This window comes from Euleptes europaea, chromosome 7, assembly GCF_029931775.1.
Source record: "Euleptes europaea isolate rEulEur1 chromosome 7, rEulEur1.hap1, whole genome shotgun sequence".
NCBI lineage: Eukaryota > Metazoa > Chordata > Lepidosauria > Squamata > Sphaerodactylidae > Euleptes > Euleptes europaea.
Window position 1 is genome coordinate 81,688,585 of NC_079318.1, and position 17,735 is coordinate 81,706,319.

General features: G+C 48.8%; 1 protein-coding gene across 11 annotated transcripts in view; it reads left to right on the top strand.

Annotated features, from left to right (window-relative positions):
* The window catches only part of NRXN2 (neurexin 2), a 393,602-nt gene extending 377,323 nt beyond the window's left edge, over nucleotides 1-16,279 (top strand). For 6 of the 11 annotated variants that reach the window (XM_056852313.1, XM_056852316.1, XM_056852314.1 and 3 more), the window contains one exon: nucleotides 15,548-16,279. In XM_056852313.1, the coding sequence (XP_056708291.1) occupies nucleotides 15,548-15,852 (305 nt within the window). In that variant the 3' untranslated portion in view covers nucleotides 15,853-16,279. Of the gene's footprint in view, nucleotides 1-14,956 lie in introns of all 11 variants that reach the window. The other 5 variants (XM_056852311.1, XM_056852312.1, XM_056852309.1 and 2 more) reach the window with 1 other exon arrangement.
* Nucleotides 16,280-17,735: the final 1,456 nt, after the last annotated feature.

Sequence of the window (17,735 nt, forward strand, 5' to 3'; positions counted from 1 at the left end):
TTCTGAAGACCACGGGAATGAAATGCAGCCATTCCTTTTGTACAGTCTCCCTTTCGCGATCCGGGATTATCAAGGAATCTTTGCATTCTGGTGATGAGATTGTAGTGGGGTGCGGGGAGTCAGGCAGGAGCAAATGAAGAGGGTGGTCTGCGAGGGCCAGTGAAAAACCACCGTGGGTGAAAAGACAAGGGCTTTTCCAGGACACTGGCTGCCTGTCCTCTGGCTTCTTGCAGTCCCACTGCCCACATGTTTTCAAGCTTAACTTTGAACTCGGAAAGGACTAGATCCTTACTGGTGTTTGTTTTGCTATTAAAAACAGAAGCGAAGATTCTTTGTGTGCTGGATTCTCCCCCCAGTAACTGCATCCTGCCTTTGTCCTTTAGGCGAGGCCCTGCCTGTACTGGACCCGTTTTCCAAATCAGGGGTAAACTCTGTCATCAGCATAAACACCCATTCACCCCTTTCACTTGTTTTAACCCCCAAAGCCTTCTCAGTTTTAAACTCCCCCATTCCTATTCTGTATTTTAAATCAATGTTTTCATATACTGCATACATATATTGTTGGAAGCCACCCTGAACCCGCCTTAGGATGGGAAAGGGCAGGGAATAAATTGAATAAAATAAAAAAATAACATGTAAAAAGAGCTTATCCATAATTAGATAGCTCAGGTAGAGGAATGGAGGCTGCCACATCCAGAGTTCTCCAGCTGTATCCCTTCTGCCCTGGTTGCATGTGCTGGTCATTACTGACCCATGGGGTGGCATCACATCCTGACGTTTAATAGGCAGACTATGTTTACGGGGGGGGGGGGGTTGCCATTGCCTTCCCCAGTCATCTTCCCTTTACCTATCAGCATTTTGAAGAGGAAAAAACAATGTGTTTTCAAAGGATACGACTTGTCTCCTTTAAAATGTGAATAAAGCAGAGAGCCCAGTTTCAAATACCAAAATGAAGTGGAAGTTGAAGGGTAAAACACCCTTTCCTTTCCCTGCATGGCCCTGCGGCAAAATGAGGCTGCCCTAGCCTGCAGTTTGCATTTCATGAACAAAACCTGTGTAGCAAGTAGAAAAGAGCAAGAGTCCAGTAGCACCTTAAAGACTAACACAATTTCTGACAGGGCATGATGAGCTTTTGTAAGCTTACTTCACTGTGTAGTTCATCTCTGTTAGAGCCCCGGAAACCTGGCTTCCCATGCCTTCCAGTTTTAAAGTGATATATTTCTCTAGGGTTCATTGGCACAAGATGGCAGGGAGCTCCAAAAATGAAGCAGGATTCCAACTGAGGTCTACTTTCTGTGACCTTGCAAACACATCTGAGGATAAAATACCTTCCTACACTTAACCAGTTATGTGGATTTTTTCCAGGCCAAAATTCTGTAGGATGGAAAGACTGAGTCTTAGTTAATCTGTCAGCCCACCCCAAAACAGCTGTTTGCAACCACTTTAACTGGGGGTGGGGGATAGAATAAATCTAAAGGAGCTTGATTCAGGAGAGCTCCTGGTACCATCAACCTGGCAGGGGCAATTTTTAGGTTGTCAGGTTATTTAGATTAAGTTAAACATTGTCCTTTTCAGCAAAAAAGCCCGTTCTGCCTATCATCCGTGGATACATTTTTTTGGTAGTCTAACACATGTTGAGCAAACACTATCACTACTGAGAAATGCCTGGAAGGGACAGTATTTATTTACTTATTCCATTTGTAGCCTGCCTTTCTCACTGAGACTCAGGGCAGATCACACAGTGGAAAAATAATACAATAAGAACACTATAAGGCGCACAACCAACAATGCAATAAAATGGGATTACAAAATTAGAGAACAACACAGAGAATCACAACACTGTAAAGCTGCAGCTAAGCTGGGTCACAAAATTAGAGAATTGTGCCATGAAAACAGGGTCCGGTCGACACAGGGACCTTGGGCATGACACCTTGTAGGGCTCCCACCTCCTTTGCATGTATAGCCCAGGGCTAACTTTTTTCGCTCACAACCCCTTTTCACCTGTGAAATGTTTATGTGACCCTGGGTATGTAGGTATATAAAATAGGTATACAAATCAAACATTTACTGATAATAAATCATAAAGAAATTTATTTGAAGAAGAAGGTTGATTTTTATAAGCCAACTTTCTCTACCACTTAAGGGAGACTCAAACCGGCTTACAATCACCTTCCCTTCCCCTCCCCACAACAGACACCCTGTGAGGTAGAGTGGGGTTGAGAGAGCTCTAAGAGAGCTGTGACTAGCCCAAGGTCACCCAGCTGGCTTCATGTGGAGGAGTGGGGAAACAAACCCAGTTCACCAGATTAATCTCCACCACTCATGTGGAGGAGTGGGGAGTCAAACCCTGTTCTCCAGATCAGACTCCACCAACACCGCTCTTAACCACTACACCATGCTAGCTCTTAAAACAATTAGAATTAAAATAATTCTTTGGCATACATACAATTTTACCATTTATGGTTGCCAAATTTTTTGCAACCCCCACATTCAGTTACACGACCCACAGTTTAAGAAGCTTTGGGATAGACACCCAGGGACACCACTTGTTCTACTGGGTCACAGGAGAGGAGCAGATCAGCCCAGCTCTGCGTCCAGGAGGTAGAGCAGAGGCAGCAGCTGTTTCTCCCCCCCCCCCCCGCTCTGGGCGCCATTACCCCATGGTGGGCAGCTCCCTTCTCACCACTAAACAGACCTAGTGCCACTTTTGGGGGCTCCACTCAGAGGCGAGCACTGCGAGGGTCCCAGCAGGTTCGCGACCATCCTAGGGTGGGGGAGAGGCATATTTTAATTTGTAGAGACAAATTGTGCTGAGCCGGAAGGGCACACTGGGGTTCTAAATATTAGAAGCCCTTGTCTAATTCTGACTGGGAATGAAGGAGGTGCTTGGGAGGGAGGGGCTTCCCTTCTAACAATGCGCGGAACTTTTTGCTTAATTAACTGTAAGTTACCTCATAATATTCTGGTAGACGAAACCTGCCTGTTTGAGAGGGAGGGAGGGGAGCATGGGATAGCCCGCTCTCATCAGATCCCAGAAGCTAAACAGGGTGAGGACTTGGATGGAAGACTGCAGAGGAAGGTTCTGCCGAGGAAGGCCATGGCAAACCACCTCTGCCTCTCACATGCCTTGCTGGGGTCTCCATAAATCGGTTGCGACGTGACGGCACTTACATGCATATTTGAGATTTTGGCAACTTGCAAATGCATTTCAGTTTAATCCACTAAAAAGCAGTGATGAGTGGACTGTGCTATGTTTTAAGAAAGGTCACTCCACCACTTTGGTGACCATCATTTTGGGGCCTCTGGGTGACTCCACTCCAGCCAAACCCTGAGCTTCATTCCCAGCCAGAATTCACACCTGCCCCCCGTTGCACGCGTATGAAATTATCTGATGAGCGCAACAAGCCAAGAGTGCCTCTGTGTACGTGCAGAGTGCCTTTTCTTCACCACAGCTGTTTCCCTGCATCTGGAATGAGGGAGGCAAGAATTTTCCAGACACGGCTGCACCATCTTGGCAGATCTATCACACAGTTGTTCCTTTAACACACCTAGCTCTCCCATATTTTAACTTTAAAACAACTCTCTCAGGTACGTTAGACTGAGCAAGAGTGAGTGACCGGCCCCAGGTCAGCCAGCAATCTTCCTGGTCTGGGCTGTGGCTCAGTGGTAAGAGTATCTGCTTCGCATGCACAAGGTCCCAGGTTCGATCCCCAGACATTTCCATTTACATGGATCAGATAAAAGGATAAAAAAGGGATAAAGGGATCAGGAAATGTGAAAGACCTGAGACCATGGGCAGCTGCGGCCAGTCAGAGTAGACAGAACTGACCTTAGTAGACCAAGGGTCTAATTCAGTGTAAGGCAGCTCCATGCATTCAAATGTCACAGTGGGGTTTAAGACCCAACGCTCTCCAGTTCTAGTGTAACATTCCTGACCATACGAGCTATCAGTCTACTTGTAGAAGAAGAGTTGGTTTTTATATGCCGACTTTCTCTACCTTTTAAGGAGTCACAAACCGGTTTACAGTCTCCTTCCCTTCCCCTCCCCACAAGAGATACCTTGTGAGGTAGTTGGGACTGAGAGAGTTCTGAGAGAACTGTGACTAGCCCAAGGTCACCCAAGGTGGCTTCATGTGTAGGAGTGGGGAAACCAACCCGGTTCACCAGATTGGAGTCCGCCGCTCATGTGGAGGAGCGGGGGATCGAACCCGCTTCCCCAGATTAGAGTCCACCTCTCTTAACCACACCACACTGGCTGTCAGAGCCGGCAAGCAGGTACACCCCGCCTTGCTGGAATAGAAACTGCGAGAAGTGTTCTGGCTTTCTCTCTGAATGTCCCCGAGCCAGCTGCCACACATCTGGGCACAGAAGCAGCAGGGCTTTGGGACCAAGGAGGCGTGACTTCTCTGACCCCTCTCTCTTCCTCACTTAGCCTCGGGGCCTGTCTTCCTCCCCCTGTCCGGCTCCCTTGCCCCTCTCCCGAGCTGCTCTGAGCCAGGGCTGCCGCCTCCTTTCTTCCCCCTCCTCTTCGATAGCGCCTTGCTGATTCCTCCCTCCCTCCCCCTCTGCCTTCCTCATGATCAAAAGCAGCGACAGCTCCTTTGTAAGCCAGTGCCAAATGTTTCTAAAGGCTCACAACAATACTCAGGGAGGGAGAGGCCTGCCAGAGGAACCTGGAAGCTGAGATACAATCCACTCTTTTTTTTTTTTTTTTAAGCAAATTTGGACAGGGTTTTAATTAATGGAGGGGGAGGGGTGGTGAAAGGAAGGGAAATGAAGGACAATCCCAAACTGGGGAGAGGAGGCTTGCCAAAGCAGGATCTGAACCCCTGCCTCTCCTGTCAAGGTTGGAAACGTGATCTTCTGTAATGCCGAGGTCTACGATTTCACAGGGAGGCTTGCCACCTCGTATGCGCCAGGGCTCAGCCCCAGAAGCCGCTTTCCATTCCAGGCTTCAGCGAAGTGATAGGAAGTGACAGATAAAGAGCGGGCAGGTCAGTCCTGATCGATAGGTGAGATTGAGCGCATCCTCCCACCCCGGCGTTTTGAGCTCTCGGGGGCCCTGTCAGGGTTGCCAGGTTACAGCGCTGTGACAATGGAAGGGACCCCAACTGGCAGGATTTCCTTGTCAGGGCCTACACCCAGCAATCTTCTGCCCCCTCCCATCCTTCGAGCCCACGTGTATTTTTGCCCCAGTCCTGCTTTTTCACTCTCTTCTAGTCTCCACTGCCTCGCTGGCCCTCAGATTCCTGCTCTTCAGGCCACTGTTCCTTTGGTCCCACTTCCTTTAGCCACCCTATCTCTTAACCTACCTTTTGGACACTTCTCTCTGTTATCAGAACAAACAGCCCCCCTTCAGCCTTTCTCATTAGCCTCTTCTTACCATATTTTCCTCTGCCTTTTCCCTCAGCCCTCCACCTACCTTTCCTTTGGATTCCTCTTTCTCAGGCCATTGCTTGCCTTGCACCCTTCGTTCACCCTCCTTGCTTCTGGGCTCCCTCATCTTTTCGATTTCCTACCCCCTCAAGACTTCTCCCAGACTTCTGCCTGCCCACACTGACCACTTTCTCCTCCCTCACAGAAGCTGGACTGCAAATCGTTTAGTGCCTTGAGCAGCTGGACATTCTCAGCCAGCACAGCAGCTCAGCCAGCCCACATCAGAGGCATCTTCTCCACAAGTGCAATATAGTAAATAACAACAATAATAGATTTTATTTATACTCCACCCTCCCTGGCAAGCTGGGGAAGTTATGTGTGTGTTAAGTGCCGTCAAGTCGCTGCCGACTCATGTCGACCCTTGCTCAGATCTTGCAAATTGATTGAGTCAATCCATCTCTTGTTGAATCTTCCTCTTTTCCTGCTGCCTTCAACTTTTCCTAGCATGACTGTCTTTTCTAGTGACTCTTGTCTTCTCATAATGTGACCAAAATACGATAGCTTCTAGGATCAGTTCAGGCTTGATTGGATCTATAACCCACTGATTTGTTTTTTGTTTTGTTTTTTGGCGGTCCAGGGTATCCATAACACTCTCCTCCAACAGTACATTTCAAAGAAATCTACTTTCTTCCTATCAGCTTTCTTCAATGTCCAGCTTTTACACCCATATACAGTAATAGGGAATACTAAGTTAATACATATTATATATAGATGGCATCTTAAACACTATTCCACGTGTGATGTGTGATGTGGTGGCGGCTGCCAACTTGGAAGGCTTTAAGAGGTGAGTGGACAGGTACATGGAGGAGAGGGCTAGCCATGGCTACTAGTCAAAATGAATTCTATTCACGATGCATACCTATTCTCTCCAGGATCAGATGAGCTTGCCTATTATCTTAGGTGCTGTAGAACACAGGCAGGATGGTGCTACTGCAATCATCTTGTTTGGGGGCTTCCTAGAGGCACCTGGTTGGCCACTGTGTGAACTGGACTTGATGGACCTTGGTCTGATCCAGCATGGCCTTTCTTGCGTTTTTATGGTCCAACAAGGTGGTAATTCACCAAGAATAACAATAGGAGAGCCAACATCCAACATCCATGTCATTCCTTCAGGGGGATGAAGACAGAAGAACACAAGGAAAGGGAAAGCACAACGGGGGAAAAGGAAGAAAACGGGAAGGAAAGGGAAGAGGGAAGGAGAAGGAAGGAAGGGAAGCCAAATTTAAGATGTATTTCCATTGTTGTCCTCAACTATCAGCCTGGCGGAACATCTCCGTCTTGCAGGCCCTGCTGAACTGGGCCTAGTCTCACAGGACACGGGTCTCACTAGACAGAGAGTTCCACCAGGCTAGGGCCAGGGATCACCAAAAGGTTGGTTCCAGTAGAATGTAACACTCTGAGGGGTATATAGGGAGAGGCGGCCCCAAAGATAAAACAGTCCCAGGCCGTTTAGGGCTTTAAAGGTTAATACCAAAGCCTTGACCCTGATCTGGTACTCGACCTGGAGCTGGTGCAGCTGGCGGAGCGCCAGTTGCATGTGGACCTCTCCATGGAGTGCCTGTCAGGACCTGCACCTCTGCATTCTGTACCAGTTGCAGTTTCCGGAGCAGTCTCAAGGGTAGCCTTGTGTAGTACAAAAGAAGAAGACGACATTGAGCAGGGGCAGAGCAATAATTTCAGCCAGCCCCCAGCTCTCTGGTGTTATGGAGACGGCAACAAGTCATGAAGCAAGTAGGGAAAATAACGTACACTTTTGCTTGCTGGCCCATACCAGCAGCCTCTCCAACCCAGCACTCTGGCTTTTACAGTGATCAGGAAGATGTCCCTGAAGAATTCACCTCATGAGCCTTGTCCCCAGCCATCTGTTAGGGTGGCAGCCTTGCCTCTGGACATGGAGGTTCCATTCTGCCGTCATGGCAAATGGTCCCCTGACCATCCTGATCTCCTAACACTGGGCTTGTATAACCCTGGCCGAAAGCCGTTCTCTGCTAGCGGCCATTTCCACGTCTTGTAAATGCTGTAAATTAATTATGGATTGTGTGAAAAAAAGTCCTTTTGTCAGCATTGACCTTGCCGACAATCCATTCTGCTAGATGACCCTGAGTTCCAGTCCTTTGAGGACGCAACGTTCTCTTTATAAATGTCGATCAGTGTGGTTTGGAGCGGTGGAGTCTGATCTGGAGAACCAGGTTTGATTCCCCACTCCTCCACATGAGTGGCAGAGGCTAATCTGGTGAACTGGTTTTGTTTCCCCACTCCTCCACACAAAGCCAGCTGGGTGATTTTGGGCTAGTCATAGTTCTCTTGAAGCTCTCTCAGCCCCACCCTACCTCACAGGGTGTCTGTTGTGGGGAGGGGAAGGGAAGGTGGTTGTAAGCCAGTTTGAGTCTCAAGTGGTAGAGAAAGTCGGCATATAAAAACCATCTCTTCTAACTCGAGAAGCCTCCACCCCTTTTCCTGATTTGCCTTTTCCCCGCTGGTGCACGCTGATCCCCTCCAACTCCAAGATCCCTTCCCCACTCAGATCCCCACCTACCCATATGTGCAGTTAGGACTTTTGCCCCCAAAGTACTTAATAGAGAGGCAGCCTGTGTAGTGGTTAGAATCTTAGACAGGGAACTTGGGAGCCTGAGTTGGCATCCCCACTCTGCCACAAAGCTCATCAGGTGACCATGGGCCTCTCACCCGCTTAGCCTAACCCACCTCAGAAGGTCAATGCTAAGATAAAATGTGGAAGGAAAAGGCACGGACAAGTGACACAAAGCTATGTAACCCCTGCATCAAGGCACCAAGCCATTTATAAGCACCCGAATAGATACTCACATGCCAGGACAAAGGTTGACAATGAGGAAATTGAAATTGTTCAAGACTTTCTATTCCTTGGCTCCTTCGTCAACCAAAAGGGTGACTGAAATCAGAAGGAGACTGAGACTGGGAAGGGCAGCCATGAAAGACTCTTTAAGTGTCAGGATGTGTCACTGGCAACCAAGATCAAGTTAATTCATGCCATCGTATTCCCTATTACTATGTATGGGTGTGAAAGCTGGACAATGAAGAAAGCTGATAGGAAGAAAGTAGATTCCTTTGAAATGTGATGTTGGAGGAGAGTGTTACGGATACCCGGGACCGCCAAAAAAACCAAATCAGTGGGTTATAGATCAAATCAAGCCTGAACTGACCCTAGAAGCTGAAATGACTAAACTGAGGCTATCATACTTTGGTCACATTATAGAGTCACTGGAAAAGACCATCATGCTAGGAAAAGCTGAAGGCAGCAGGAAAAGAGGAAGACCCAACAAGAGAAGGATTGACCCTATAAAGGAAGCCACAGGCCTCAATTTGCAAGACCCTAGCAAGGCTGTTAAAGATAGGATGTTTTGGAGGGCATTGATTCATAAGATTGCCGTGAGCTTGACAGCACTTAACACACACACAGGACAAAGCCAAATACTTTACATATAAGCATCAAGGGGATCCATATTTTGCATCTTACACAGAAGCCCATGCACAGCTCTGCCCCTTAGGGACAAATTAATGACCTTTGCCCGTTACATCTCTTGCCCACCTTCCTTCTGTCATGGTACTCAAGTGATAGGAGCCACTTGAGTGGCTCATAGGCAGGCCCTTCCAGGCACTGACTAGGCCAAGCCCTGTTTTGCTTCAGCGGGATGGCTGCCTCAGTGGTTTTCCAGCCACGTTCAAACAAGACCACGTAACTCTGACACTGGCATCCTTTCTCCAGCCCCTTTGCAAGGCCAGTGCCTAAAAACATGTTGCTACCTCGGAAAAGGTATATACAGGTGACTACGAATTTACATATGTCACTCTTTTTAATAGCAAACATGACAACAGAGTGCCTATCATGGCCAGCTGCAGACAAGGAAAGGTTTTTTTGCATGCTTTGGGAGGCTCTCCAGATATGCAGAAAAAATATTACTGTGTAAGTTTTTTTAAAAGGGAAAAAAAAACCAGCCTGATGAGAACTGAGCACGTTTCATTGTTTTCTAGATACAGTGGAATGTCAAGCTGACCATCAGCTGAAGGGGAGAGGGAAGGAGGAAAGAGAATTTGGTTTGCTCAGGCTGATAAGGATGTCCCTTGACTTGATTTCCCTTGTCAAGCAAGATGCTATAAGCTTTTAAGGACTCAGGCTACCTTGAAATCCAAAGAATCTAGGCAGGAGGGTACTGGAGAAGATACTTTCCTTATCCTAATTCGTGGCATGCATGCACACACACACATACACTGACTCTCGAATGGAGAGCTGAAATTAGAGTCCGGGTCTGCTTCCACAATCACAGTCCCTCCCTTCCAAGTCTCCTATACAGCATGGGGAAAGAGGTTGTTCAGATTTGGGGGTAGATGAGCAGGTTCCTGCTCTGCACAATTGCACCATAGCAGGGTCCTTCCCGGGGCTTTTATGGCCTTTGAGGGTGGACTCATTGGGGCCCGGCCCACCAGCAACCACTGAGCTATTTGCTACCATGTGATTTGAACACATGAAGCTGCCTCATACCGAATCAGATCCTTGGTCCATCAAAGTCAGTATTGTCTACTCAGACCCACAGCAGCTCTCCAGAGTCTCAGGCAGAGGACTTTCACATCGCCTACTTGCCTTGTCCCTTGAACTGGAGATGCTGGGGATCGAACCTGGGACCTTCTGCATGCCCTTCCCTGACTTGCATGACTCACCTGGCTTCTTGCTATGGTTCAACAGCAGCCACTCCGAGTATAGCAGTTAAGAGTCAGGCTAGGACCTGGGAGACCCAGGTTTGAATTGCCATTCTGCCATGGAAGCTCACTGGGTGACCTTGGGCCAGTCACACATTCTGAGCCTAACTTACCTCACAAGATTGTTGTGAAGATGAAATGGGAGAGGAAAATGTTGTAAGCTGCTTTGGGTCACCACTGCGGAGAAAGGCAGGGTGTAAACAAAGTACATGAATAATAAATATACATATAGCTGAAAGATGTGGGGACAGTTAAAAGATAGGTTATTTGATGGGTAAGAAGGAAGACCCAAAAGGGGTCGCCATAAGTCGGCTGCGACTTGGCGGCCCTTTACACACACACACAAGAAGGAAGAGAAGGAGGCAGGGAAAGGAGAGGCTACAGGGGTTGCCAGGAGGAGGGAAATAGGGTGGGGAGGGAGATACAGGGGAAAGTGAGGTGCTCCCTGCAAGCCCTTGCGGATTCCCTGCCATGCAACCAAGCCGGGCAGCCAGCACCCTGCAATTAGGCCACAGTTCTCCTGGGTATAGTCTGCCCTGAGGGGGAAAGATGGGGAGGCAGGAAGGAGAGAAGCAAGCAGGAAGAGGCTATGGGGACTTTCACGGAAGAGAAAAAAGGACATAGTGAGGGAGGGGGGAACAAGAGACCCCCGCAAGCCCTTGCAGGCCCCCCACTTGTGTGTGTTTGTGTCCTCTTAAACCTCCAAGGTTCTGCCAGGTGCCAGCATCAGACAGAGAAATGGGAGCTATACAGATGAAGGGGTGGAGACATGCAGATAGGAGGGGGTGGCTTAGCTCTCAGTGTCTCCTGTTGCCAAGTAAACAGGCAGCCATCTGGGACACAGTTGCAAGGGGCCAAAAAGAGCAGCCCTGACTTGGAAGGCCCAGGCTAGCCCAGTTTCATCAGATCTCAGAAGCTAAGCAGGGTTGGCTCTGGTTAGCACTTGAATGGGGGAACGCAAAGGAAGTCCAGGGTTGCTATGCACAGACAGGCAATGGCAACCCACCTCTGTGCTCCTCTTGCCTCGAAAACCGTATGGGATCGCCATAAGTCACCAAACAGAGGCCAGCTAATCCCACAGCCCATCAGTGTTAGCACAAGTATGTGTGTGGATCATCTGTGCTTTGGGGGCTAGGATCAGAAAGGATGGGTACATTCTTACGTAGCATTAGGGTTTCAAACCAGCCTGGAGAAAAGTGCCCTGTCCCTTTAACAGAGGCTTAACCTGTGGATGTGGACAGCTGAAGCTTTCCATGGCATGGAGGTCAATCACATCACCTGGTAAATAACATCCCATTAAGCCTCTGTTAAAGGGACAGGACATATTTTTTTCCTCCAGGCAACTGGCAACCCTGCCTGCTTCAGGAGGCCTCTAGCATCTTTGGGGCAGAAAACTAGTAGGAATCTCTGTGTGTGTGATAGAGCTCCAGGGTCCTTTTGGTAAGCAAGTCTGTTTGGAGAATCCTGCCTGGTTTGGGGATGCTGAGTGGGGGCGGGGAGCCTGCTGCCAACTGGTGAAATTAGCATTTAGATAGGAGTGTTTGTCTGTTGGAAGACGTCACTGCCTTCCTGCACTCTTCTCCGCCACTGCCAGACACCAATAGCCACCCAATTTAGCCACCCCTCTTTCAAGGGGCTGCCTCTGCCTCCCTCTGGCTGGGCTCCTTTAAAACCCCACCATCTAAAAAATGGCAGTTTTGCTACTCCGAAGAAAGCAGACCAAGTGGTCAGGCTGTAGCTGATCTGAGTCTCCCATCTTTGATTTTTATCCTTTCTGGGGGTAGAGACCACAACTGTACGTTTCCCCCCCTATATAATTGTATTTCATTCTGCGTAAGCAAAATCACACATGAACACACATGAAGCTATCTTATACTGATTCAAACATTTGGTCCATCACAGTCAGTCTTGTCTATTCTGACTGGCTGCAGGGTCTTAGGCAGAGATCTTTCACATCACCTACTGCCAGATTTTTTAACTGGGCGTGCCAGGGATTGAACCTGGGACCTTCTGCACGCTGAGCAGAGGCTCTGCCACTGGTCTCTCCCCAAATCACCAGGCTTGAGCTTCAGATCAGCTCACTGCTTTCCACTGTGAAGCCAGGATAGTTCCCCTCCGCACAGGTGGTCCCTCCCATCCTCCAATTCCAAGCAGACAGTACTTAAAAAAACCCAAAAAAACAAGCCAGTGCATTTCTTTGAGCAGCTTGTTATTTCATTTATATTTTATATTCACTCTCGACACCAAGAAACATGCAATTTAAAATTTGCCTTACATTGTAGTTAATTAAAAGTATCGTGTGAGTAATTTTGTGTGTATGAGAGAGACAGGGAGAACTCTTGCATTGAAAAACCATGACAGCAAAAATAAAAACACCTACAATTTTCTTCTTGAACCAGAGACTGCAAGCAGGCGCTTTCCACAATGCCTTTCACGCCTCGCATCTTCTACCTTCCTCCCAACAGCCGTGCGAAAGGGAGTTCCAAATAGTCCCCTTTGGGAGATAGGGAATGGAGGAGGGATACACCCAAGAAGCTCAGAGCACTCCGCCACGTGGCTCCCCCTGCCAAGTACACAGCACCTCTTGGATTTCACCTCTGTCCTCACAACCACTGCAGCAGTCAGTTGCTACAGGAAAAGGCCAGGGGGTGCTGCCAATGTCCTTGCCGTCTGCCTGTGGTGAGCTTGCTGTGTGCTCCCTCTGGCCCCACTGAATAGGGTTGTCAACCCCCAGGTACTAGCTGGAGATCCCCCGCTATTACAACTGAACTCCAGCCTATAGAGATCAGTTCACCTGGAGAAAATGGGCGCCTTGTCAATTGGACTCTATGGCATTGAAGTCCCTCCCCTCCTCAGGCTCCGCCCCAAAACCTCCCACTGGTGGCAAAGAGGGACCTGGCAACCCTACCACCGAAGGCTGCAATGGTTCCGATATGTAACAGGGCTAAGAGGGCTCTTTAGTCCTACCCCTTCCCAAACTCCGTCTCGCAGTGAGCAAAAAGTGTGCAGTCGGGACACTCCGGGGTGCCGCGAGTGGAAGGCAGGTGCAGTGCAGAAAGGGCAGCCGCTGAGCAAACAGCCCTACGTGTTCCCAGCCAGGGAGTGCAAGACCCCACCCTCGCACTGATTGTGGGGGCTAACCCCCGCCAGGTTGTTTCCATCCATGGAGTCCATTCATCTCATTCACACACACACATACGCACAACACAGATCATCAAAACTCAGAACCTCATGCACGTTGCATGAACTAGTTTGACACGGCATATATTTGCATACATTATTTCAGCTTCCTGTAAGAGCTTTTGCCTCCAGGAGAGATGGCAATGAAACACCCGCCGCTGCCCTTCCACCTTTACTGTTGTAACCAAATAATTCTGCTCAGCCAAGAAGCCTGTTTCACGCCGTCATCCATTAAAACCCCAGAACCATAGCTGGGGGGGGGGGGCTTAATTTTGCATCCTGAACACCACGAGAGTTAACTTGGGCCGGGGCTCCCCCAGGAGTCAGCCCTGGCTGATGCACAGTGATCATGCAAAGAGATGCGCTTTGAGCTTGGGCACTTTTCCCTCTCACCTGAGTATCCAGAACCGCCCCTCCCTCCATACCTCCAGGGCGTGGGTGGGGCTTCTGCACCCTCCTTTACAGAAAATGATTGCTCCTCCTTCCGGTCAGTATTTTGCACATGATCAGAGGAGATCTCTCCCCAACCTGACACCCTCCCTCCTATTTACAAATGGTCCCAACCAGGTGTCATGTCTCAAATTAAGTCCAGGAAAGGGGAATCCAGGCCTCGTTTCTGAGAAAGCATTCAGTAAAAACGATGGGGAGGGCAGAGAGCCAGGACTCCTGGGTTCTCTTCCTCCGAGGCTTTGCAGGAAGCCAATGGAGACAGCTGGCATTTTTATCTTCCATCTTTCCAATTCCAGAAGCAGAGAACGCCACTCTGCCTGATACAAAATGCCTCCTCAATTTACGACTAAAAAAAAAAAAAATGTATCCTCTTTCCCCCAAACAACCTAAAAATGTGCAAAGGACAAAAGAATTGGCAGTGCAGATTCCTTGTGATCTCGGAGTTGACACTGGTTGTCGGAATAGTGTGGGGGGGCACACACAAAGGAGAGGGCGAGGGGGGCTGCCTGGGGAGTGGGGAGGAAGGGGAGATTTTCAATGATGCAGTTGTGGAAAGACAAGGACAGAAATGAATCTAGAGAGAAACAGAAATTTAAAAAGCAAGATGCAGAGAAAGATGTTAAAAGAAAAGAAAAAAAGTTGTTTTTTCTCCAAAAAACATTCTTACCTAGTTTTCTTTTTTGTAATTTTTTTTCTTCATGCTAATATCACACGGCCTATTTGTTGATGTAAGTTGACTGAATTCCGTGGTTTGCTCTCTTATTTTTTAAAAAAACAAACAAACAGAAAGGGAAAAAAGAGGAAAAAAATAAGGAGAAAAAAATGAGTATTTCTTAAGAGAGGATGGGAAGAGAAGCAGCCAGTGAGGGTTTTTATTGCTCTTAATTCTGCTGTTTTATCTGTTTAATTTTTTGCACATTAAATGACTATTTTTTTAATTCTTTTTTTTTTTACTTTTGGTTATGATTTCTCTAGAAGTTATCTTTCAATGTATTGCAAAGGCAAGAGAGAAAAGCTAGCGGACAGGGATGGAGACGGAGGGGTTTGGCTAGCTAAAACTCGTGGATTTGAGATGTCTTGTGTCAGCGGAGTGGGGCGCCTACCGAGGTCACTAACGCACTCTCCCCTTCTGTCTCTCCCCCTTTTCTCTCTGTTCTAGGAGGTGAATTAGTATTACCCATAATAACCGAAGACTCACTAGACACCCCTCCAATTGCCACCCGGTCTCCATTCGTCCCCCCACCTCCCACCTTTGGCCCCTTCCTCACTGTAGTCGAAACCACCAAAGACACCCTTTCCCCGCCATCCCATCCGAGGCCCCCCTGCTTGGCCGACCAAGATGACAGCGACTGCGAAGAGGGGATCGAGGCCTCCGGTTACGCCTCAGGCGAGGTCTTCGACTCCAGCCTGCCCCCTACTGACGACGAAGATTTTTACACCACTTTCCCCCTGGTCACGGATAGGACCCTAATTGGCCGGCCCGAAGGAGCATCCAAAAAGGCCCAAGGATCTCGCCCCAACCTTAGGACAGGACTGCCGGCTTCACCCTCCGTCCCCGATCTCTTGACCTCCACCACCTCTCCCAGTCTGGTCCGTAACATCCCCGCCGGCAAAATGAACAACCGGGAATCCCTCAAGCCCCACCCAGAACAGTACCCCCCTCTGTCCACCTCATTTGAACCTGACAAGCTAAACAGGCTTAAATACCCAGGTATAACCTCTTCCCCCAATTTCCACAATCTGCCCACAGCTAACCCCACCGGCCCTGGTGAAAGGGGCCCTCCAGGAGCAGTGGAGGTCATCCGGGAGTCCAGCAGCACCACCGGCATGGTGGTCGGCATCGTGGCGGCGGCGGCCCTCTGCATCCTCATCCTCCTCTATGCCATGTACAAATACCGTAACCGGGATGAAGGTTCCTACCAGGTGGACCAAAGCCGGAACTACATCAGTAACTCGGCGCAGAGCAACGGCACGGTGGTTAAGGAAAAGCCAGCCGCTGCCACCAAAACGCCCGGCAAGAGCAAGAAAAACAAAGACAAGGAATATTATGTCTGAGTCCCCCCCTGGTCCCCCCAATCCCTGCGTGCGCCAGAGAGACCAACGCCCAACAGACACACGCAGTGAAACCACCCAGACCTACACACACCCAGACTTTCTGGAGAGGAGAGCACCCGAGCTTATCCTTTCCCTCCCTCGTCAGAGAGCGACCAACCGGTGGCACCCCTAAAATGGCAACTTCCATCCACTTTGGTTTGCTCATTCCTGTTTTTCTTTAAGCCCCCCTCCCCCTCCAAAAAAAAAAAAGCCAACAAGCTCACAGGGCCTACCTCCCTTTCTTCCACCCTGAGCTCCTTCCAATCTAGCAGGTTTTTTTCCTTAGGCAAACTGAGGGGAAGGAAAGCAGAAATGGCAAAACACAAGCAATTCCAGAGTCGGCATGGCTCGAAGAGAGAGGGATGCTCAGAGAGGAGGATCCAAGGGGCGGGGGGAAGAACAGGGTTAAGAAGGTGGCTTCCCGGGTGAGGGTGAAGCCGGGGTGCTGCTCCATGATCTTTATGCACGAGAGTAATCGCCCCTCTTTGCGAGGGGGCTTAGGCACTCCTTGATGCGGAAGAAAACTTCGGGGTCCACCCACCTTGCCTCGTTCCCCCTGCCCTGCTCCCCGGCACCCCATTCTGAAACGGATCCCCAGCTGGAGCCGGGGAGCACAGCCCTCTACAGAACCCTACCCGGACTGGGGGAAGAGAGGGTCCGCCGCCGAGAGCCCCCTCTCTCTTTCTCGCTCTCGGAATTATCTCAAGCAAAAGGGTCCGTTCTTTTTATTGTTTCCATTTTTATCTTCGTCAATGTGTCAGAGTCTTGGAAATGTGTGGAATAAAACAAAACAAAACAAACAAAGAATTTTGAAAAGAAATAAGACTAATTATAACAAATAAAAACAGGTAATGTGGATTTTGCTCGAGCTGTTGGACCAGGGGAAAGGCTCCCCATTCCCAACAGCTTACTAATATCCTGTCTTGTAATAAAAGGGGGAATCAAACGGAGGGGTTTTTTTTTAAGGTAACAAAATGTTTGACACCCATAATTCAATGTGGCTGGGAGCATCTTTGGGGTGCAGCTGCATTGCCTATGAAGGGAGGGGGACGAGTAAGAATCTCCTGCGGGGGTGGTTTTACAAGGGTCCAAACAAACTGTTCTGAACCCCCTTCCATTTTTCCCCCTTCACTCTCCCCTGTATCAAGGTGCTATATTGTGGTCTTTCTTTCAACTGTGTTTTTTTTTTTTTAAGAAAAGCATGGAAAGCTCTCGTTGACTTCTGATTTCATTTTGCTTTATCACATGGGGTGGGGGAATTCTTTAAAAAAAAGATATGGAGACAAACATGAGGACGTTTCTTTGCCTTTAGCATCAATGAAGCAAAGGCCGTTTCCTGGCAGGCGGGGCAGAAGTGCATGCAGAAAAGTGCGCGGCTGTGCGTCTTGGGCTCTTCTCCCTCTTCCCTCCCCTTCAGCTGCTTTCCTGGTTCTTCCAAAAAAAAATGCTGAGAGGAAGCCATAGATGACTCTATACAGAGATCAATCTATCTATAAATATATATATATAGATATATAAAGATATTTAAGATATAAAAGTATATATAATATATGGAGAGTGTAAGCAAGGAGCTGTCGGGGTGTTTGCAAGACCCCCTCCTGAAGCGTCAGGTCCCGCCTACTGCGTTCAGGGGGGAACACGCCTTTGGCAAGGACAGCCCCTCCCGTTGGGCAGAATGAAACTATTGGGGGTGTTAAAGGGCAAGTACCGGGCAGTTGTTTATTACAGCCTTGCCTTCTTGACAGTGGGACAATTTGGATGTTTCTGCCTCTGGCAGCAAAATGGCGTGGCCTGCACCCAAGCCAGTGGAGCATCCACAAACCCGTTGCCCATGCCCTGATTCT